This window comes from Sus scrofa, chromosome 5 (assembly GCF_054392235.1).
Source record: "Sus scrofa isolate SSC_HxYL_T2T_F1_AM1 chromosome 5, Sscrofa_HxYL_maternal_Yorkshire_Landrace_v2.0, whole genome shotgun sequence".
In the NCBI taxonomy this organism is placed as follows: domain Eukaryota; kingdom Metazoa; phylum Chordata; class Mammalia; order Artiodactyla; family Suidae; genus Sus; species Sus scrofa.
In genome coordinates, this window is record NC_139387.1 from 23,128,827 (window position 1) to 23,152,897 (window position 24,071).

Sequence of the window (24,071 nt, forward strand, 5' to 3'; positions counted from 1 at the left end):
TCAGGTAAGCAACATAATAATTCAATGTTTGTACACTTTGTGAAATATCATCACATTAAGTATAGTTAACATCCATCACTTTATATGGTTACCAAACATTTTTTTCCTTGTGATGAGGACTTTTAAGATCTACTTTCTTACTTTCAAATATGCAATACATTATTAGTAACTGTAGTCACCATGCTGTAAATTCCATCCCCATGACTGACTTACTTTTTAGCTGAAGTTTCTATCCTTTGAGCCCCTTCTACCATTTCTCCTCCTACTCCACACTCCCCACCTCTGAAACCACCAGTCTGTTCTCTGAATCTGTGAGTCTGGTTTGTTTGTTTATTTTTGTTTTATAGAGTCCACATATAAGTGAGATCATACAGTGTTTGTCTTTCTCTGTTTATTTCACAGAGTTTTGAACAATATCTTTCTTTCATCTGAGCAAGTAAATCCTACCTACTCTACTATAGGCTCAGTATACAGGACGAAGTCCCCATTCTAGCCAGATGCTATCACAGGGAGGATATTAATTGAGGCTCAGGGTAGATAAAGTTTAATGGAAAGCTAATACCCTCTTGAACAGTGCATTATCATCTGATGGTGACCATAGCTGACATTGAGAAACTCTGTTCTGTTTTTTTTCTTTTTCATTAAATCACTTCACCTCCCAGTAGTTCTCTTGGTATTTGACTCAGTTTTGTTCGGGCCTTGAAACTATTTCATTTTTAATAATCAATATTGTGCTTTTATCTTAATCCAGTCTTACATAAGTATCAAATATTTAACAATGCCAACCTATTCAAATTGACGAAGTCCTGCTTTAAGTATTTAACTTTAACAGAGTATTTTATTTGTGTAAAAGATGAAAAAAATGAATAAAATTTCAGTATGTGAGTCTGCAGTTGGTTTGTGTGTATGTACACTTGGATTTTATTTTTTGTGTGTCCATGCGTGTTTGTGGGATATTTTATTTCTGAATATTCCTCAACCAGGCCTGCTAATGATTTCTGGGGCTTTCATTCTAGAACAAAAACTGTATCTCATAAATGACTGAAGTATAGTCCCTTCAAATGCTAACCATATTGGTTATTGAAGTCTAACCTTTTGCTTAAAGAGAGAACTCTGTCATGACATTTCCCATCCACCTCCCACCTTCTGCCAGAATACATGCATACATGCTGTGAAAATAACTGAGGCAGAAACATTTTCATACTCACCCTTTAAGCTGTAGGTTACTTCATGGCATCTCTTGACAGTTTATTTGAACATTCTCGTAATGAGACACAGACTGAACAGGAATATGCTAGTGGAGACCTGAACACCCAAGTTTTCTGAGGAAACCACACTTGGCTAGAAAATCCCTGGAAATACCCAGAGCCCTCCTATATCATATATCACACCATGTACTTCCTATTCCATAGAACTTCTATAAGAGAACTGTGCCATTTTACACCAGGAATATATACTCTCCTCTTGCTAGCTAAAATAAAGTAATGGCTGTTCTAAAGGGCTGGGTATATCATAGGCTATAGAGTGATCAGGGTTAGTCAATCTTTTAAACTCATTGGTTAGGAGAACATATTTGGCACCAAATAGTGTGGCTTGTTAATTTATGTATTCCACCTATAACAAGAATCATTAAAGTCAAAAAACAAAAGAGTCCATGGAGACCCAGGTTTGAAAGTCACCAAGGAATATTAATATAAAGTTTTGGGCATTAACCTTATGGCAGTGGAGACAGTGCCCTTAAGGACAAGAAAATGAAAGAATAATATTAGATACACCATGATGGTGCTGGCTAATATAAGTCAAACAAGGAAATGTTTAATTTTTTTCCTATATAGTCTAAGGCAATGAAACTGGCAGATAAAATCTTCTCTCCTTTCCTTATGTAGTTCATGGATATTATGAAAAAATGTAAAGGTAAAAAGGAAAAAATGACATGGAGATTACCATTGTAAGTTATTTTATAAAAGTAGTGTCTGAGATTTTCTCACTCAGACCTAAGTGCATAAGTAAACCTACAAAAACTGCGGTAATCTAACATTTCATCCAACCTGTTATGGTCGTCCTTAATTATTAACACATGGAGATTTATAGCAATTTTTAATGACTGAATTTATATAAGTTAATCTCTCTTTTATAATAATTACCACCAGTTTGGAAACTTATGCTGTTCACATTTTTTGTAATAAAAAATACTACTGTAAAGTTTTTATGTAAATATCTTTGCACACATGACTGCTTATACTCCAGACACTTCCTCTACGAGAAATTCTTAGTTGTAGGTAGACAAGTTTTTATATTTTTATGGCTTTTGATATTGATTTCCCATCAGATGTATTAAAAGTATATGTAGTCCCAGTCCAGAAATAGAAATCATTAGTATGAATGTGATTGGGTGGATAATCTTTTTTTTTTTTTTTTGTCTTTTGTCTTTTGTCTATTTAGGGCCGCACCCCTGGCATATGGAGGTTCCCAGGATAGGGGTCTAATTGGAACTTTTGCTGCCAGCCTACACCACAGTCACAGCCATGCCAGATTCGAGCCGCATCTATGACCTACACCATAGCTCATGGCAATGCCAGATCCTTAACCCATTGAGCAAGGCCAGGGATTGAACTGGCAACGTCATGGTTCCTAGTTGGATTCGTTTCTGCTGTGTCATGACGGGAACTCCTGGGTGGATAATCTTAATATATTGTCTTAGAAAAAGACTGAGCATCTTTGTACTAGAGAGAGGTATCTGCAACTCCACAAATATAGAGATCAGTAGGCCGTTCAATATATAATCTTGTCTTCCGTAGTATAAAGGGACATCACTAGAGGCTTCTCCAGTAAGGATCAGAGATGTCGGAGAATAATGAATTAAAAAACCACCTTCACTACTTCAGTAAACTCTTGAGAGGCTGAGTGAGACCTAACAAAAAAAGGTAGAAAAGTTCACTCTAGCAAGAGCTCCTAATGTTAATTTTTCACTCCCAGAAACACTAAGCAAGTGAGTATGTCCCAGTGATTATCTGGGTAAAAAAAAAATAAAGAAAGAAAGAAAAGAAAAGAAGAACTGCCCTGTGCTTTTTTTGTGGCCATCTGCAAGTGCACGGATTACATGACAGTGTCTGGAGACGCCTTCACCTGCTGTTTTCTGGCAGCAGGGAGCATCATCCTCATTTCAGTTACTTCAGATTTCTCCTTGGATGTCTGTGAATGTTTTCTTTAATCACTTTTGTTCTCTAATGTATAGTCTATGCTCAAAAATCCCATGATCAGAATCCTGGTTCATAAAGCATGTAGTTGCAGAGGTTGCTGTTGTAATACTCATTATTACTTTATTTATGTATATCTATCCTATCTGTACACCATTAGGACAATTTTAATCTAAAGGATTGTTTTCTCCTGTTTTGCACCCATTATTGTATTTTCTCTGACTGAAGAAATTGAGCTTAAATGTTTATCAACTTTCAAACAATGAAGACATGTATACAAAGAAAGATTTCAATATTAGTGTCATCTAGTAAATTCAGTTGAAGCCATTTTTTATATGCTGAGAAATAAGGCAGAAAAATAAGAACATAACATAATCCAAACAATTGTCTTTTAAAGAAAGCAGTAAACATTTCCTAAAGCCTTGTGTTAGTTTTTTATTGCTGTGTAACTTAGGACCACCAACTTAGTGGTTTAAAACTGCATGCTTAATATCTCATAGTTTCTGTGCATCAGAATTCCAGGCACAGCTTTGCTGGGTCTTCTGCTTAGGATCTTTAATCAAGGGGTGAACTGTGTTGTTCATATGGAGGCTTAACTGAGAAAGGATTTGCTTCCAAGTTCATTCAGGTTGTTTTGAGAATTTATTTCATTATACTTGAGGGCCTGAATCTTTGTTCTATAATCATGGTATATCTATCTATCCATTCATTTAGACTGCTAAAATATTTTTTCACCAATGATCAATGGGTTGCATTAGAGAGGTCTTGGATACCTTTTGTTGGGCTTTTTTTTTTTCTTACATATTTAGTATTATTTGATGCTTTGGTGTTTTTGTTTTTTTTGTTTTTGTTTTTGTTTTGTCTTTTCTAGGGCCACACCTGTGGCATATGGAGGTTCCCAGCCTAGGGGTCTAATCGGAGCTGTAGCTGCTGGCCTGCGCCACAGCCACAGCTACGCTGGATCTGAGCCACATCTGCAACCTACACTATAGCTCATGGCAATGCCAGATCCTTAACCCACTGAGTGAGGCCAGGTATCAAACCCACAACCTCATGGTTCCTAGTCAGATTTGTTAACCACTGATCCATGACGGGAACTCCTGATGCTATATTTTAATTAACTTTCAAATTACTGCATTTTATTGACCTTGTATCTCTTAAACTTACTGAAATAGTTACAGTAGATTTTTGAATATATTTTTAAGAATTTTCTATATAAATAGAAATGCACATATGGGTCTTTCTGATATTTCCCTAGTGTTCCCCTATGCATTGGTGCTCTCTTTGCTCATTATCTTCTGTACCAGCCTGCATCCAGGTCATTTGCCTTGTCTGTCCTTCCAAACAAGACTATGCAGTCATGCACTTCACATTCCTACAGTTCCAGCAGACACAGTTCAAATCCCATCATCTTAAAAACATTCCCATGTGCATATAACCTTTATTATGTAACTCTGAATTCATCCGTTTAGTGATTCACCTCCAAATTAAAATAGTGCAACAGTAGTGTTTTTTATTATTATTATGTGCCAAAGTAATGTGACTCTGGGAAGCAAGTTTAGGGTAATAGTGCAATCATTTTTCATAGATTTTTAAATAAAGAAAGGTTCAGAATTGGTCTAAAACAGCAGTCCAGTAGAAGTATAATGTCAGCTTCATAGGTAGTATAAAAATTTCTAGTAGCCACTTTAAAAGTGTTCACAATGGCAAAATTAATATAACAATATATTTATTTAACACTGTATATCTAATGTAGTTCAATTCAGCATGTATTCAATATAAAATTATTGAGCTACATTAAATTCTTTTTTTCACTAAAAAAAAGAAATGCAATGAAATATTAAGGTAGTTTATGTCTTTCTGTTCAATCTGGACTTTTTTTCTTGCCTTATTCCTTTGGTTAGAAACTCTAGCACAGTAATGAATAGAAGTGGTGAAATTAGACCTTCATATCTTGGTACTGTTCTTAGAAGGGAAGAATTCATTAATTCACCATTGAATGTGATGTAAACTATATGTTTTATATGTCAGCTTTAAACCATCATTTTAATTAATTATCTGACTTTGAGTAAATAATGTTCAATCTAATTTTAACTTTTTTTTTTTTAATGGCTGCCCCTGTAGCGTATGGAAGTTCTCTGACCAGGGATTAAATCTGAGCTAAGGCTGCAACCTACACCACAGTTACTGCAACATCAGATCCCTTAACCTACTGTACTGAGCTGGATATTGAATCCATGCCACCTCAGCAACCCTAGCCACTGCAATCTGATTCTTAACCCACAATGGGAACTCCCTTATTTTAATTTTGAAATGGAAATTGCCAGTATCTACTTTAAATACCTAGGACATAAAAGTTTTTTTTTTTTTTTACATTAGACAAAATATAGGAATTAATAAATATACTTTTTTAAAAAATAGTTAAAAATTTCAGCAGGATTTAGTAAGAAGTATTCAATAATTTTTATCTTGGATGGTCTCTTCATGTTAAGGTGGCTTTGCCCAAAAATGAAAGGCTGCTTGTATGCAAATGGAGGGCAGGCTGCTCTTGTGATGACGCAGCCAGAGAGCACTAATGAGATATTATGCAAACTAGACAATATTGTACATTTATGGCACAAAAAATAGTTTGGCACAATGGTGGGCAGGCCAAGCAGATGGCCTTACCTAGAATTCAGTTGCCAATACAAATATATTGCTTGATTTTAAATTGTACATGTACAACTTTGAGAGTTGTAAATAAGTCTGTTTTTTTTCAGGGAAGGTGGAGGTGAGATTCTAGATTTATAAAAATTGGTAGGCTGAATAAAATTTCCTGTGAAATGGCCATGCAATTGAATTCTCCATTTGCGATAAAACAGTGTTATGCTTCTAACTTTAGTTGTTAGTATGAGCTTAAGGTGGATAGAACAGGCCGAGTTTTCCAAGATCTCATCCTCTGAAATTCTGTTTTGAAGTACATTCAGGGACGAAAGGGAAGATTGCAGAAGGATGGACAAATTGCATTCTTTCACCAGGCCAAGTGTAAGAGTTATGCCTGGAAACAGCTGGGGAGATGAAAAGATTGTTAGTTGCTTAGCAACCTACCTCTCATTATTTTTTCCCAAATGACACAAGATTATAAAAATGTAGAAGTAAATTCTACACCAGGGGTGGGCAAACTTTTTCAGTCAAAGGCCAGGTAGTAATCATTTAAGGCTTTGGGGACCATGAGGTCTCTATTAAACTACTTCAATCCTCCATTAAAAGCAGTCAGTGATACTATGCAAATGTGTGGGAGTGGACATGTTCCAATAAAACTTCATAAGAACCACTGATGTGTGTATATATAACTGAATCACTTTGTTGTATGGCAGGAAATATCACAACATTGTATATCAAGTACAGTTAAATAAAATGTTAAAAAAGAAAAAAAAGAGGACTGGTGGTGGATAGATCTTACCCTCAGGCCTTAATTGTCTGACTCTTGACGTACAATGTGGTCCTAACTGCTAAGGTACTTCTAAGTCGTTTTCCCAGGTGTTTAGCAGGGGGCCTGTGGTGGAAGAGATGTTTACAATGTCTCTTTATATTGGCTGGGCCAAGACCCCTGCCCCTCAGAATGCTTAACCTCCAGTATCTCTGGTGAACATAGACTACACTTGCCCTACATGTCTTCAGCCAATCACTCAGCCAAGGGTATATGGCAAACTTCTGCCCAGATTCTGGTGCAGTGTAGCTGTGACTGGTGGATACTAACTATTTCAGCTGACCTGATGTTTTCCAGCCAAGCTCAGAGACAGTCATGTTGAGCTTCATCTCTAGCTCATAGTGTGGACTGAGCCACTGCTAATTGTAGACTTATAATTACTGCAATGAAATTCCCTTCTCTAGAGGGAAATTTAAGCTGCTTGTCAAAAGTTTCCTCTTATAGTTGATTTAATTTCATGATTTACGGGAGAAAACATGGTCTCACACTGGTTACTCTGACAGAGCTGGAAGCAAAAGCACTTTTCTTTCAAATGTTGTTTATTTTTTGTTTTGTTTTTATGAGTGCTTGCATGCTATTGTCCTTCAAGTGTGGTTTAAAATTCTCTCCTGTTTCTTGATATTAATCTACTAAATATTCTATATCATATTTGTTTCCAGATGCCAGATACTTATTTTCTTATTTGGTTTACAATATCTTTTTAAAATTTATTTTATTATTTGTATTAAAGTATAGTTGATTTAGTGTCGTGTCAGTTACTGCTGTACAGCGTGGTGACCAAGACACACACGCACACACATATATGTATTTATTTATTCTTTTTCTCATACTATCTTCCATCAATATCTTTTAACTTTACTTGACATGCTTAGAGTTCTTTCATTTTAAATGTTGTCATGTTAGTACCTTAAAACAAAGATGAAATATTTCATTCTATATTGAAGAAAGAAATATTTACATATGCAAATTGAAGGAGTTCAGCAAAATTCTTTGTTCCAAAAATTTCCCAGGAATCATAGGTATGATATTTAACATGGTATGCAGTTTCTTTTAGCTAATATTGGGAAGGTTTAGTGTGAGATGAAGGAAGATTTTGTTGCATGGAAATAAATTCTCTTCTCCTAATGATATAAATAATTTTGGTTGAGAGGGAGTGGATTTGTTCCATGTAGGTTCACAAATCAAGATTTGAAGGATTCATAAGAAGTGTCCTCTTACTGAGCTAGTCAGGATTTTCAGAAAAAAAAATGTTAAGTAATAAATCTATCATTTTCATTTGATTACTTAAATTCAGCTTGCTCTTACTTGTGTAATGTAAATGCAATTTTTTTGATCGTATCATTGAAAGCTTGTTTCACTTGCTTGTTCCTCAAAGTATAAATAAAGGGGTTCAACAATGGAGCAATAGATGTAGTGAGCACAGATACTCCTTTGTTAATGTCCACCTCTTCTTTGGCTGAAGGCTTGATATAGATAAAAATACAGCTGCCATAGGTAATGGAAACAACAATCATGTGAGAAGAACACGTGGAGAAAGCCTTCTTTCTTTGTGAAGCAGAAGGAAATCTGAGAATTGTCCTGATGATATATATGTATGAAAGAACAACACCTATCAGTGTAATGATGAATGTCACGACTGCACAGATTATAACCATCTGTTCTATGAACCATGTATCTGAGCATGAGATCTTAAAGAGAGGAGATGCATCACAGCCAAAATGATCAATGGCGTTGGAGTCACAGAATTCCAGCTGGAGGCCCACACTGAGTGGTGTGATGATGATCATCAACCCAGAGGTCCAGCAGCAGAGGATAAGGATGGTGCAGACTCTGCCGTTCATGATGCTCATGTAATGCAGGGGTTTGCAGATGGCCACATAGCGGTCATAGGACATGGCAGCCAGGAGAAAAAACTCGGTGGCTCCAAAGAGTCCAATAAAAAATATTTGACTGGCACAGGCATTATAAGTAATGGTATTGTCCCCACTTGATATACTGTACAGGAATCTGGGGATACAGACTGTTGTGAATGAGATTTCTAAGAAGGAGAAGTTTCGAAGAAAAAAATACATAGGCGTTTTAAGATGAGAATCTGTGAGTGTAAGAATGATAATGGTCAGGTTCCCAGTAACGCTCAGCACGTAGGTAAGAAATAGGAAGATAAAAATCAGAACTTGTAGCTCTGGGTCCTCTGTAAGTCCCACCAAGATGAATGTTGTTATGACCGTGTGATTTCTCATTATTACCTTCGGTGTTCTAGGCGATCTGTGTGTAAAAAGTCAAACTACACAGAAGAAAGGAAATAATGAGTCAGAAATCGGTGAAATAGAAAACGGAAAAAACAAGAGAGATGATTACTAGAATCCAAAGCTGATTCTTGGAGAGGATGACTAACATGGATAAACTGTGATGGAGACTGATCTGGAAAAAAGAGAAAAGATGAAATTTATCAGGAATGTGAGAGGTGACATCATTACAGATAATACATTACATATTATAATATATATTATATTATAATATTATACATACATCATTACAGATTATTAAAAAGATTAAATACATCAATACAGATACTAAAAAGATTAAAATGGAATATTTTGGAAAGCTCTGCAAAGTAGATTTGGCCATTTAAGTGAATGAACTAAGTCCATGAAAAATATTATCTACTTAAGCTAATTCAAGATGAAACATCTAACCAGTGTAGCCCTATCTCCAGTATTAAAGTCAAAAAATGCATACTTAAATCATCCCACAAGGAGAACTGCAGCCTCAGATGGCTGAATCGTAGATTTCTACCAAACATTTAAAATCACATAGAAAAATACCAGCATTTTACCAATCCTCTCATACAGTTTTTGGAAGCAAATATTTAACATTATCTGATGGAATTTCCAATGTGCATAGATAAGATATAAATGATAACCCTAATAAAAAAGGGAAGAGTAAAGGCTATACATATATTTACAAATAAATATCAGGATACATTCTTTACTTATATTTCAAGGTTCTACTTGACAGAAGTTATTTACTCCCGATCCTCATAGAAGATACTATGATGATGTTGAAGGTACTTTCTTCCACAGGAGTTTGTATCATGCCTCCCTGACCCTTCAGTGCACCAATTTTTGAGCAGTAGAATGCAGTTGCTCAGGCTGGGCGTTTCATCAGCTCACCTGGTCACAGCTCCATGACTGTTCATTCAAATTTTTGCTAATATAGGTCACTTACAAAATGGGAATTATAGACAAGTAACTCTAAGGTAATGAGGCTTTTAAAAAGTTCTGGATATGAGCTAAGGATAATTTTCTATTGTGTTGTATTTACTTGAACTTTTTGCTGTAAAGTCCCTTGATTGTGTGTGGGGGATACTGTTTTTTATTTTACTGATAGTACAGAGGGCAAACTACTTAGATAGTTGTCTAGATAGACTAGGATTAGCCTTTTGTCTGGATGTTGTGTTATTGGATGGTTAGTTTCAACCACAGCTGGCTCCTGAATACCTTCTTTGACCAAATTGTCTCCGATGGAACCTATGTAATGAAAGGCAGATTCAGATTCTCTAGACATTATCAGTGAGGACAAACACTGATGTAGGTTCATGGGTGAATAATTTGGTCTAAATGCTATTCCCTCTCCTGCTTTGTAGATCCACCGTTGAAATACAGTAGCTCAAATTGAGAAACACAGGATCGTTTTCCCCTAGAGCCCACCTTCCTTCCTTCTTGTGATCATCTGTTCTTCATTTCCCATTGTAACCTGTAGCAAAAGTCTCTACTGCCTTAACCCAAGATGAAAAACCACCTTTTTGTCCTTTTAGTCACATACTTCAGAAACATGTCTCAGAAACATTCTTACAAGTTATATTGCAGGTGTATCTTACTAATTTGTATCAGCAATTTTTGTTTAATATGCCTAGATGTCAAAAATATCTGTTTTTAAAAAGACAAGATTTTCTAGATGAAATATCAAGCCAAGTTTTATTGAGTTGGAGAGATATATTTAAGTATTTGAGAATATGTGTATCTGTGCACATGTACATGTGTCACTGTGGGAGCAATAGATGTTACATTATATGGCCGTCAATATTGACTGTATTATTGCCCACCCACTTAGCAAATTTATAAAACAAGCTTAGAAATTTCTTAATTGCTGCCATGATGAATATTCTTGAAAATGACATTCAAGAAGTGAAATTAACTCCCCATATCCTTGTGAACTTTTCAAATTAAAAAATACACATGCACATAGTTCATATAAATGTACATTTGTATATGAATGTTTGTCTAATATAGATATACACTTAGGAAAGAGAGTGATTTTGATGATTTTTCTAAATTACAGAATAGAAAAAGAATTAATTTGAGAAATATGCACATACTTACACATTAATCTGTCATTCAGGCTTCAGTTTTTGTTTTCTCCCAACAGATTCTCTTAATTAAATAAGAATTATTAGTGGTGACATAGATTTAGCCTAGTGATTCTTTCTCTCTTAACTTTCACTCAAAGATAACATTGGAAATGCATCAATAATCTATATGAATTTCTATGTTCCTGTGTCTAACATTTACCATGAATGACTGCATCAGTCTAAATTTGAAAATGGACATTTCTTCATCATCTGAACTGCTAGATGGAAGGAAAGACTAGTAAACAAACACAAGAAAACCAGAAATTCTCTCTGATTCTCGAAACGTTGATGGTCTGATCCAGCAATTCGAACACAAAATGATTATCTGAAAAGTTTCACCACGGATGTGGCTGAGGATGCTTTCTTTATATGATCAACCTGGAGCAGATAAGAGCAACTAAGGTTAAAAAAAGGGTCCTTGAGGACCCTGCATCAAAGTCACTAATGAATGTAAAATATAATAATATAGAAAAACAAAACAAAAAGCTAACTAATGCACCTAGGAATTGGGACTGTGTCCTTGGAGACTGGAAGATGCATTCCTAACACACAAGGTCAGGATGCATCATCAGTCTACTAAATATTTGCCAAAATAATGATCCAAATAATATTTTATTCATGTTAACTCACAGTTTGTAATTGCTAATATTATAGCATAATTTCAAATATTTATTGGTAATTGGTGCTTTATCGATGAAAAGAACATGACTACCTTTCACTGATTTTGCATTAAAGTTATTTTTTAGTCTTTTCCAAGATCTTTGCACATATTCAGGATATTAAGTCTTTGCACGTCTTAGAGTTTGCAAATCCGATTTTATGATTTGTTATTTAACATCTAATACAATTTATGGTTGGTGGTGATCAATTGGAAATTTGGTTACATTGTAGTAAAATATACTTACCTTTGTTTTATTCTTTCTGAATCTGTTGCCATTATGTGAGAAGCTTTACTGATCCTAATCTTGTCATATACTTCTATTTTATTCCAATTATTTTATTATTTTATGTTATGTTATTTGCATTAACTCTGCATTCAACATGCACCAGTCAAGCAGATAAGGAGGTTTCCACAGAAAATACTATGTAGAAAGCTCACATAGTGAGGTGGGAGGGACACAGCCCAGGTGAGCATGGGATGGGGGAAATCAAGTGGAAAGGGTTTCATGTGTCATGAGGTTTTGAAATGGTGATTTCAAAAATTTTCCATTCCCTCTGTATGAATAATTTGGCATTAGAATGCTTCTGTTGTTTCTCTTTTTCAGTATACATCCATATTCACATCACTATCCATACCAGTATCTGTACTTATATTTTTTGTCCCTAAGAAATCTTTTTAAAAATATCACGATCCTTTGTTTTTATGGTAATTTTCTTTTTAGTACTCACCGTTTTGCAAATTTCGCCTTCAAGAAGGCTTGTGTTTCATTTTGGAATCCCGCCTCAGTTGTGGAGCATAGTGATGCTATCAAAATGCTTGGATCTTTCAAAAGACAAAGCAAAAAAAAAAGTATATTAAGAAATCATTAGGGGGAGTTCCCATCGTGGCTCAGTGGTTAACGAATCTGACTAGGAACCATGAGGTTGTGGGTTCGATCCCTGGCTTTCCTCAGTGGGTTAATGATCTGGCGCTGCCGTGAGCTGTGGTGTAGGTTGCAGATGTGGCTCAGCTCCCACAGTGCTGTGTGGCTCTGGCATAGGCTGGCAGCAACAGCTCCAATTCGACCCCTAGCCTGGAACCTCCATATGCTGCGGGAGCGGCCCCAGAAAAGGCAAAAAAAAAAAAAAAAAAAAAAGAAAGAAAGAAATCGTTAGGGAGTTCCCTGGTGGCCTAGTGGTTAAGAATCAGGTGTTGTCACTGCTGTGGCTTGGGTAACTACTGTTATGCAGGTTCATTTCCTGGTCTAAGAACTTCCATGTACCACAAGCGTGGACAAAAAAAAAAAAAAAAAGAGAGAGAGAGAGAACAGAAACCATTAGTTTACACTGCCGCTTCTAATTTCAATTCAACACCATTGAATTATTTTCCCATTCATGTTTGATTCCCTCCCACTTCTTTTTTTCCAACCTATGGTGACATTGCTGGTTTGCAACATCAGTATATTTCCTAATTTGCCCAATGCTCAAATTCACAAAAAATGAAATTGGAATTATCCAATCAGTACCGCCAATGATAACACACAAATTATATGAAGTTAAAGATGTGTTTGTAATCCTTTTACCCTTTAGGTTCTCCCGCATAGTATAAATCATCAGGCCATTTTATTTTATTTTTTGATTGGTATCATGTTTTTAAAATGTAGGTATAGTTTTTAATACTGTTGTTTTATATGTACATATGTCATGTATATATTATTCTTTTGCCTTAAAGGTTATTACAAAATATGTGCTTACAACATATTGAGGTGTTATACAGTAGATCCCTATGTTACATAGTAGGTCCTTGGTGGGTTATCTGTTTTATACATAGTAGTGTGTATATGTTTATCCCAACCTCTCTCCGCCATCCCTTTCCCCCTTAGTAAACCTAAGTTTGTTTTCTATGTCTCTGAGTCTCTTTCGTTTTTGTAAATTAGTTCATTTGTATAAATGTATTTTTTAGATTCTTCCTGTAAGCAATATCATGTGATATTTGTCTTTCCCTGACTTACTTGGTATGATAATCTCTAGGTCTATCCATGTTGCTGCAAATGATGTTATTTTTTTCGTTTCTATGGCTGAGTAATATTCCATTGTATATACAGAGAGATATATAGATATGGATAGATATATATCATCTTTATCCTTTCATCTGTCAGTGGACAGTCAGGTTGCTCCTATGTCTTGGCTATGGTAAACTGTGTTTCAGTAAACATCAGGGTTCATGTATCTTTTCAAATTAGAGTTTTCTCCAGATATAGGCCCAGTCGTGGGATTGTTGGATCATATGGCAACTCTACTTTTTGGTTTTAAAGGGATCTCTGTACTGTTCTCCATGGTGGCTATTTACATTCCCACCAACAGTTGTAGGAGGGTTCCCTTTTCTCCACATTTATTATTTATAAACTTTTGATGATGACAAATCTGACTAAAGTGACCTGGTACCTCCTTGTACTTTTGATTTGCCTTCCTCCAATACTGAGCAATGTTGAGCATTTTTTTGTTTCATGTTCTTATAGGCCACCTGTATGTCTTTCTTGGAGAAATGTTTAGGTCTTCTGCCCCTTTTTTAATTGGGCTGTTTGTTTTTTGGTAATGTGCTATATGAGCTTTTTGTATATTTTGGAAATTAATCTCTTGTCAGTTGCGTTGTTTGCAAATATTTTCACCCATTCTATAGGGTGTCTTTTTGTTTTGTTTATGGTTTCCTTTTCTGTACAAAAGATTTTAAGTTGAATTAGGTACCAGCTGTTTATTTTTGTTTTTATTTGCATTACTCTAGGGGTTGGATCTGAAAAGACATCGATGCGATTTGTATCAGAAACTGTTCTGCCTATGTGTTCCTCTAAGGGTTTTATAGCATCGAGTATTTTATTTAGATCTTTAATCCATTTTGAGTTTATTTTTGTGTATGGTGTTAGTGTTCTAGTTTCATTCTTTTACATGTCACAGTCCCGTTTCCTCAGCACCACTTACTGAAGAGACTGTATCTTCTCCATTGTGTATTCTTGCCTCCTTTGTCATAAATCAACCATAGGTGCATGGCTTTATTTACCAGAGCATGATATTTTAAAAAGTTACATACTAAATTATTTGCTTGTTTCTTTGTTTTCCACACCTTTGGTTTTTTATTCAATGTGAAATACATTTATTTCATTTAATTATATTTATCTTCAATTTCATTTTTTCTTATGATACTTTAAACTTTAATATGTATAAAAAAACTTCATGATTTCATCTCTTTCAAATTTTGTCCGTATATGATATGTACAAGAAATGTACATTTACATTGAAATGTAAATATTTCAGTTATTTTTTATCATTAAAAATATTCAACATTTCAAATTTGAGGTTTGGTTAGAGGCACTAGATTATCTATCTATCTATCATCTACTTGTAATTTTACTATCCATTTACTTAATTAGAAGTATTGCATAATGGCTAACAAATTATACTTTGGAATCAAAAGATCTGATTGCAATCCTCTCTCTGTAATTTCTTAGTTTTGTTTTGACTGTGAGCAAGTAAAATGATTTCCCTAAATCTTTTTTCAAAAGCAAAAAAAAAAAGTTCATAACTTTGTGTACTTTGCCTATTGAAGATTCAATTAAACAATGTTAAGACAGCAGTTAGCAAGGTACATCGTGCATAATAAGATGGGTGTGATAATAATGGTGGGTGTTATAATAATTAGTAGTTCTTCAAAAAACTTGAACATGGATGGGTGCACATCCTCAAAATAGTCATGCTCAAATCATAGTATTATGCAGAAGTTCTAATTTTTTCCTAATATTAAACAGAGGTCTTTAAAAAAATAAATAGGGGTAATATTTGTGGTAGGTATCCACATGCTCCTCTCCTAGTGATAATTCACTTGTTGAAAAGGGAAAGAACCTCAAAAGAAATTGTCTTAGCACATCTTCCATATGAACCAATATAAACTGCTAGTTTGCAGTGTTTAAATGACTCATTTGTTGGTGGCTTTTTTTTTTCTTTCTTTCTTTCTGTTTTTTTAGGGCCACACCTGGGGCACATGGAAGCTGCAGCTGCTAGCCTATGCCACAGCCACAGCCACAGCAACACCAGATCTGAGCCACATCTGCCACATCTATACCACTGTGGCAGCACCAGATCCCCAGCCCACTGAAGAAGGCCAGGGATCAAATGTGCATCCTCATGGATACTAGTTGGGCTCTTAACCCGCTGAGCCACAATGGGAACTCCCTAAATGACTCTTTCAAAATGAATATTTTTTAACGCGAATAATCTTGGCCAGGGCTGTACCACCCTGAACGCCTGATCTCATATGACAATGTGGTAATTCTAGTGATATGTTATCATACTTGAAGCAGTAAGTTCGTTTTTAATTAAATGATAAAAGACAAAGGCCAAGTGGTGTTTTTGTACTCTTCCGAGTATTTTTTCATCTTTCCTATTTCTCCTTAGAGACATCATCTCCTTAGGTTTCCTGTGGAAAAGCACTCACTCCTTTTAAATAATTTGAAACTAGCAGGTATTTCCCATGTTTTAAACTAGCTAATCATCTCATCTATAATAATCTTTATGAATGTTTGTGAAGTGGGATTAGTTGCACACAAATCTTAGGATTTATCTGGTATCAAAAAGAAGAGTTTATTATAAATCTTTATTATTCAAGACATAAATCCTGCCATATATGTGGTAGTGAAGAAAATGATTACTAAAATGGTCACACTTTAGCTCTCTGGAATTAACCTGAACAATTAATTTATATTGTTTTTCAGCCTACACAATTAAATATTGTTTTCCAGTAAATATGTTTGTCTTTTATTATGGGGATCCTTGATCATGTAGTCTAGAGGAAAAAAAAAATACCATCATATTCCACTAATGGTCAGTAAAACAGAGTCTTACTTTTCTTTTGTAAATTTAAGAGTAATTACAGCTATCATTGTAAATTACGTACAAGGAAAAGACGGAGATTTAAAGGTGATGTTTTATTATTTCTCTTTAGTAGAAATAGAATTTATTTCTCCTCATCTGTTTGATGAGTCCACAAATGCAAGAGCATGAAAGTTGAGCTATGCATTTGCACCCATTTCCGATACTTAGCAGCTTAAGCCAGACTGCCCTGTGGAGTCGAGGAGGGAGTGATTATCACCGGACTGCTCTCCAGACAAACAGAACCTCAACACCCCCAAAAGTCCATCACACATAATAAAAATGGAGGATATTTTTCCTGGACAATTGACTTCACATGTTTTAATACATTTTTTAAAAATAGAAAAAAAAAAGCTCTTTAGGGAGTGCTAATTCTGATCAACATTTTAAACTAATTGAGCTATGAAAATTTGTCATTTATAATTCATGATTACCAAATTTGTACTGGTTGCTGAACAAATATCTGCCTCTTAATTTTGAAATTACTCTGATATTAATAGTAAAAGTAGAGGGATGTTCAGTATATTTTTCAGAAAAGTAGAAAATAGGGTAAGGGCAAGGACATAGTAACAAAATGAACAGGGCCCAAGGAAGATGAGATCAAGGAAGGAAATTTAGATTCATCTGTGGTTCTCTAAGATCTACCATTTCCCAGCAGCCTGGAGCTAATTCACTGGACAGTTAGTACAAGAGGAGAAGAAATGTGCTAAGAAATATGAAATGAAAAACAATTTGCTAAAGTAATAAAATTGTTAATCTAAATGATTCGTGAATTCCTATAATGAAGTACTGGGCCAACTGATATAGAAGGAAAAATATTATGTAGTCAGTAAAAAACAGAAAGCTTCAGAACAGGCAAAAATACTGATTGGCAAAACAGTTTCTGAGAAGAAATGCAATTAAAACCTTTATTTACAAGAAAGAAAGCATTGTATATTGCATGATGTAGTTTATTTTTTCTTTCTATCAGTGTGTATGTTCCAAGTTTGTTTGGAAACAGTCTATTGCAAAGATTAACAAAGATTTCTTCAGGGTAAGAGGAAAATAAAGGGCCTCACTAGATATATTTTAGTTGAAAATATGTCTTTAAAATATACAACCAATCAATAATCTGAAATAACTGAGTTTTTTTTTTTGCCTTTTAAAAGTGACAAGTTAAAGAATTTAAAAAAGTTTTATTGAATGATTTCCTTTGATAGGATATTATTAATAAACATATTTTTGATGAAAAAATATATGTACTCTAATTTAATATATCACTGAAATAGTACTTTTTTCCATCTACTGTTGTTTTTGTATATATTTGGGGAAGACCTACCTGAATTTACCATATGTATACAGCTGTAAAAATAGGGTGAGTTTTTATAAACTTTTTTGTAATTTTGTATCTAAAATATATTCAGAATATTTTAATGAGAATATATATCCATAAGAGTCCTTACTTCAAAGTGTAATTATCTGAATGCATAAATTATTTAAGGAACTCCTTGTTTTAAAATACTTAGCCTGTTTTTTATTTTTAACCATTCAACTCTGCCATGACCTCTAGCTTATATCTAATTTGGAAGTTGAATTGCTCTTTGAGAAAGGTAGGTTTCCATTATATGTCTTAGACATTTTTTTCTCTTTTAGAAATTTGATTGTTTTCCTTCATATCACTAAACTATTTATATCTTATTGTTGTAATAGTTTTGGTGTATTATCTTAGATGATCTTTAAAAATTTATTCTTAAACGATAAAAGGCAGGTTCAAGCTTTCATCTTAAGCTTGTCCTTTGTCTCAGTAGCCATAACTGAGTTCTTCTTCCTCAGCTCTTTAGCTGCATTATTTGTGGATGGGCACAGTTGTGGGTTAGTTTGTACCTGCTAATAGGCCCCCAGCATTGCTATACTTCTATTCCATCCTTGGCCATCTGAGATTCTGAAAACCTGCAATTACAAACACTGTTGTCCCATCCAAACTTCCTACACCAGTGCCTCTTTAGATTCATAGTTACTGTTTGGGTGTACGAGTGTTTACTGGGAATGTGACATAGGTAATGTGATAAGACCATGATTTTTCACTCTCACAGACCTGCATCTGGAAAATAGGATTAGACTCTGGGTATCTGTAACTGAGTGGAGACTGTGATGGCACTTTCTGTGTTTTCTCTTTTCTTCTCATGACCTCCATTATGTGTGGCAAAATGTTGACGTTCTAAATATACTATTAATTTTTGGTAAATGTGTTTATATATGTTTCGTCTTCAGTTTCATTTTTTCCTTGATTCAGCTGGCATTTATTTTGTTATGATATTAGACACATACACTCTCTCTCTCTCTCTTTTTTTTTTTTTTTTTTTTTTTTGTCTTTTTAGGGCCACACCTGCAGCATATGGAAGTTGCCAGGCTAGGGGTCAAATCGGAGCTGTGGTTGCTGGCCTGTGCCACAGCAGCTCCAGATCTCTGCTGTGTCTGAACAGTTCACAGAATTTCCAAGAAGCTATAATTGGGCTCTAATCAAATGTCATTTTAATATGAAATCTAAAGTTTTGGAATTTAACTGTAGGTCTTAATTCTTTATTCTGGCATAATGATATTTTGATGAAGTTAATGATTAAAAATGAATGAACTATTTTTGAATCCTGAACCAAGAATTTATCTAACTTATTTAACAATGGACCGATTTGGAATCAGTTATAATTGACTGGAAGGTTGTATATAAGGCTGAAAAAAATCAACCTTTTCAGGATTTTACAGTCAATTCAGGATTTTGCAGATCAATTCCAAAACTGACTTCTATAGTAATAGTTTTTACAGCGCAGTTCTGGACCGTATCTTTAACCTGATGTAAATGGGTGTGTTAGTACACATGGATCGTTATATATATCATATCTTAGAAATAGGAGTTCCCGTCGTGGCGCAGTGGTTAACGAATCCGACTAGGAACCATGAGGTTGCGCGTTCGATCCCTGCCCTTGCTCAGTGGGTTAATGATCCGGTGTTGCCCTGAGCTGTGGTGTAGGTTGCAGACGCGGCTCGGATCCTGCGTTGCTGTGGCTCCCGCGTAGGCTGGCAGCTACAGCTCCGATTCGACCCCTAGCCTGGGAACCTCCATATGCCGCAGGAGCGGCCCAGGAGCGGCCCAAAGAAATATCAAAAAGACAAAAAAAAAAAAAAGGAAAGAAAGAAATCTACTTATATGGTTTCTTATTTTTTACCTTTTTATTTCTAGAATTTGTTTGAAATCACAAAAGAGAAATGAGGTACCATACAAGGCAGATAGAGTTTGTCCTTCTGGGACTGACGGACAATCCTCAGTTACAGATTGTAATTTTTTTATTTCTGCTTCTAAACTTCATGTTGAGCATGCTAGGAAACTTAAGCATCATTGCCTTCCCTCTACTGGATTCCCATCTTAAGATCCCTATGTATTTCTTCCTCTGTTAATTTCTCTTTCTCGGAAATTTCCTTTACAAGTGCTTGCATCCCCAGATACCTAAGCACCCTTGTAACCTGGGAAAAGACCATTTCTTATAATAGTTGTATATCTCAGTTGTATTTTTATATATTCTTGGAGGCTACAGAGTTTTTCCTTCTTGCAGCGATGTCCTATGACCGCAGTGTTGCCACCTGCAAACCTTTGCATTATACATCCATCACGAGCAGCAACATTTGTCAATCAGCTTGTACTCAGTTTTTGGGCACCTGGATTCTTGGTCATTCTCCCTCCACTGATTTTAAGTCTTAGCCCGAATTTCTGTGCTTCAAACGTTATTGGTCATTTTGCTTGTGATATTTCTCCCATCCTGAAACTTCCTTGCTCAGACACAGGTTTCCTAGAAATGATTGCATTTTCTTAGCTGTGATGACCCTCACTGTCACATTGTTGTTGGTTCTTCTTTCTTACTCTTACATCATGAAGACAATTCTAAAATTCCCCTCAGCTCCACAAAAGAAAAAAGCCTTTTCTACCTGTTCTTCTCACATGATTGTTGTGTCCATCACTTATGGTAGTTGTATATTCATCTGCATAAAACCATTAGCAGATGAAAGAATCACTTTAAGCAAAGGAGTAGCTGTGCTCAACACTTCAGTCACCCCTTTGCTGAACCCATTCATTTATACTTTCAGGATCTAGCAAGTAGAACAAACTTTTGGAGATGCATTTAGAAAGATATTTTCTGCTTCAGAGAAGCAATACTGTTTACTGAAATAATTAACATGGAAACATAAAACGGTGTCAAACAGAAAGTTATTTTGACACTTTGAATTTAAGAATTCATCTCTGCTATTTACCTGATCTTAGAATCTCATTCCATTCTAAACATTCTGAATTTAATTTTTTGTTCTTCATAGGAAGTGAATTCTTTCTATGTTAGAAATATAAAATTGCAAAGTTAATACTCTCTAATAGCATGTTAAAATAAAACAAATGGTTTTGATTGTATTATGGACTATCAGTTCTAGAAGAGCTGTACCTCTTAAGTACTTTAAGTAATTTAAATGAATGTACCATGTTTTGTTTAAAAGCCATTATTGTTTGAGATTCTTAAATTGGATTTTGTCATGGTTAAATATGCTGAAGATGTTCCAAGAGATCTTACTCTTTAAAAGAGTGATGTAGAGAATTAATTTGTCAAGTGATTCTTTGAGGTGCCAATTGTCAACATAGTAAGAAAGCATAACATCCCTTGAAATGAGGCACACAGTTCATCTGTGTGATTTTATATTAGTATTTATGTTGGTTAGATTTTTCAAATTTCAGGAGATAATAAAACATGGTCTAATATGCAACTAGTTTATGTCTCATGCAGTCTTTTCCAAGAGCATATAAGAAAGTTAAATTGAACATGGCAATGAACATATTTAATACATAGGAATATATGATGAATTTCATGATGTCATATAATTATTCATTTTTAATTCTGTACAAATTTCCCACACTAAATCAAATATAAATTTCTCAAAATTCAAATGACTTCCTTAAGGATAAAATTATGTTTCATTTCCTCCAAAACTGGGGTATGAATTTTTTTTTCACTCCAAGTGTCAGGGCTAAGAACGCATAGATGTCACAACGCATAGATGTAATTGTCCTAATGTATATGTCATACTAGTTGGTTTACACCACAATGGTGATTAAACTCTTTGCACAAGATTCCATATCTTCCATTTGTACTTGTTCTTGTCTATTTCTATAGGTACCACACATTTCTCTAGTCAAATATCTTGAAAATATTTATCTGTTAATTATAATGACAATGGCAAAGAAAACATGAATGGATTAAATAAAATTGTTTTCCAGATTATTGATAGGTTCTGCTCTTCATAGTAAATTATAAGAAGGTAGACTTTTAGAAAGATACTTGCAAGATTAAAAAGACTGTTTCTTAAACATCAAGATAATGATTGTTGCCATCAGTCTGCCTGGAATAACTGGAGAGATAAATGTGTAGAGTAATGTCTGCATAAACTTCTCATAATTATTCATTATCTCTACAGCCTCATTGAAAAAGAGGTAAAGCTTATTTCACTTGGTATGAAAATCTCTAGTTGCCTCCATGTTGCTGTACACAGCATTATTTTGTCCTTTTTTATGGCCGAGTAGCATTCTCTTGTAAATATGTAGCATATTTTCTTAATCCATTCACCTGTTGATGGAAATGTAGACTGTTTCTGTGGCTTGGCTGTTGTGACCAGTGCAGCAATGAACATAGGGGTGCATGTATCTTTTCGAGTGACTGTTTTGTCCAGAAATATGTCCAAGGGTGGGCTTGCTGGGTCATATGGTAGTTCTATAATTAATTTTCTGAGGAACCTCCATACTTTTTTCCATACTGGTTATACCAATTTACATTCCCACCAACAGTGAATGAGGATTCTCTTTTCTCTACATGCTCTCCAGCATTTATGTGTTCATTTGTTAATGTTGGAAATTCTGACATTGTGGTTTTAATTTGTATTTCTCTAACAATGAGTGATGTTGAGCATTTTTTCATGTGCCTACTGACTAACCTTATGTCTTTGGAGAAATGTCTTCTTAGGTCTTTGCCCATATTTCAATTGGGTTTTTTGGTTTTGAGTTGTATGAGTTTTTTGAATATTTTAGAGAGGCAAACTGGGACATTAGGAATCGATAAGCATTGGGGTCCTACTGTACAGCACAGAGAAAAATGTCCAATCTCTTGGGTTGGAAATGAAGGAAGATATTATGAAAAAATATTAAAAGAATGTACATATATGTATGACTGGGTCACTCTGCTGTACAACAGAAATTGAATAAACATTGTAAATCAACTATAATTTAATTTTAAAAGTGTTTCCAAAAAGGAAAAAGAAGTAAAGCCATGTGTTATATACTCCACTTTCAGCTCTGATGCAGGTAGTCTGCCCCTAAATGTCAGTAACACATCTCCCATCCAACATCCTCTTATAATATGACTTTGACACTCCTTCCAAGGAGAAGTAGAATTTAAATTCCTTCCTTTGAATTTGGACAGAAGCTGGTGACTACTCTAACCAGTAGAGTTGGTACTGTGTCATACAAGGTTAGGTCATTAAAAAAATATGGCTCTTGTCAAATCCCTCTATTTGGGGAACTTACATTTGGAGCCCAATCACCATGCTGTGAAGAAGCCCTAAGTGGCTCTGAAGGGAAACCACATGGAGAAGTGTGTGTTTGAAGACCAACCCTGAAACTGAGGCCTCACCCTGACAGCCAGGTTCATTGAGCTGCCAGACATGTGAGTGAAGGTGTCTTAAGAGGATTACTGTTCTCAGTCTTCAGGTTTTTCCTATGAGGCCCCAGTCACGATAGAACAGAAGTAAAACCTGGTGTACACTCAGTATAAATTCCTGACAACAGGATCTGCGAGCATAGGAAATGGTTGCTTTATGCTAAAGTATTGAAGTGATTTTTTGTGGTGATCTCCTGGCCTGTAAGTGCTTACAATCGATGGAAATCATACCCAAAGTAATCCACAGCTAAAAGAAACCTGCAGTTGATTAAATGATCAATGTTAATAATTAATAGGAATGTAGCTTATATTTGTCAAAACTCACCAAATTGGATACTTAAGATTTTTATATTTCTCCATGTGTAAAGTTGGAAAACCCCTATATATCCTAGCTCCCCGACTTGCCTTCTCAGAGCAGTTTGTTTCTCCGGGCTATTTGAGATGTTCCCTCTGGGGCTATAGGCCTCATTTTGTCCTGAATAAAACTCAGCTAGCTCACAACTCTCATGTTGTGCGTTTTTTTTAAGTCAACACTGTGATCCAGCTTATGTATTGTATTGATCAAATCCTCATTTTGTTGTGGGAATTTGGCCTCTGTCTGTTGGTGCTGTGTTGAAATGCAGAAACAGAGTTTTGGGTAAAGGAGAAAAAAATAGCTTTATTGCTTTGCCAGGCAAAGGGGGGGGGGGTTCCCAGCAGACTAATGCCCTGAAGAC

At 35.1% G+C, this 24,071-nt stretch overlaps 4 protein-coding genes across 4 annotated transcripts in view; 3 read left to right on the forward strand and 1 right to left on the reverse strand.

Annotated features, from left to right (window-relative positions):
- The window catches only part of LOC146403204 (uncharacterized), a 732,844-nt gene that overhangs the window by 498,693 nt on the left and 210,080 nt on the right, over nt 1-24,071 (forward strand). The gene's annotated exons all lie outside the window — the stretch shown is intronic.
- LOC100738529 (olfactory receptor 6C2-like) overlaps nt 1-24,071 on the forward strand; it is a 68,765-nt gene that overhangs the window by 36,177 nt on the left and 8,517 nt on the right. The window lies entirely within an intron of this gene.
- The window catches only part of LOC110258988 (olfactory receptor 6C2-like), a 50,169-nt gene that overhangs the window by 2,845 nt on the left and 23,253 nt on the right, over nt 1-24,071 (forward strand). The gene's annotated exons all lie outside the window — the stretch shown is intronic.
- Nucleotides 6,606-9,085, reverse strand: LOC110258987 (olfactory receptor 6C2-like). The gene has a single exon (XM_021082278.2). The coding sequence runs from the start codon at nt 8,904-8,906 to the stop codon at nt 7,968-7,970; it is 939 nt and encodes a 312-aa protein (XP_020937937.2). The 5' UTR covers nt 8,907-9,085; the 3' UTR covers nt 6,606-7,967.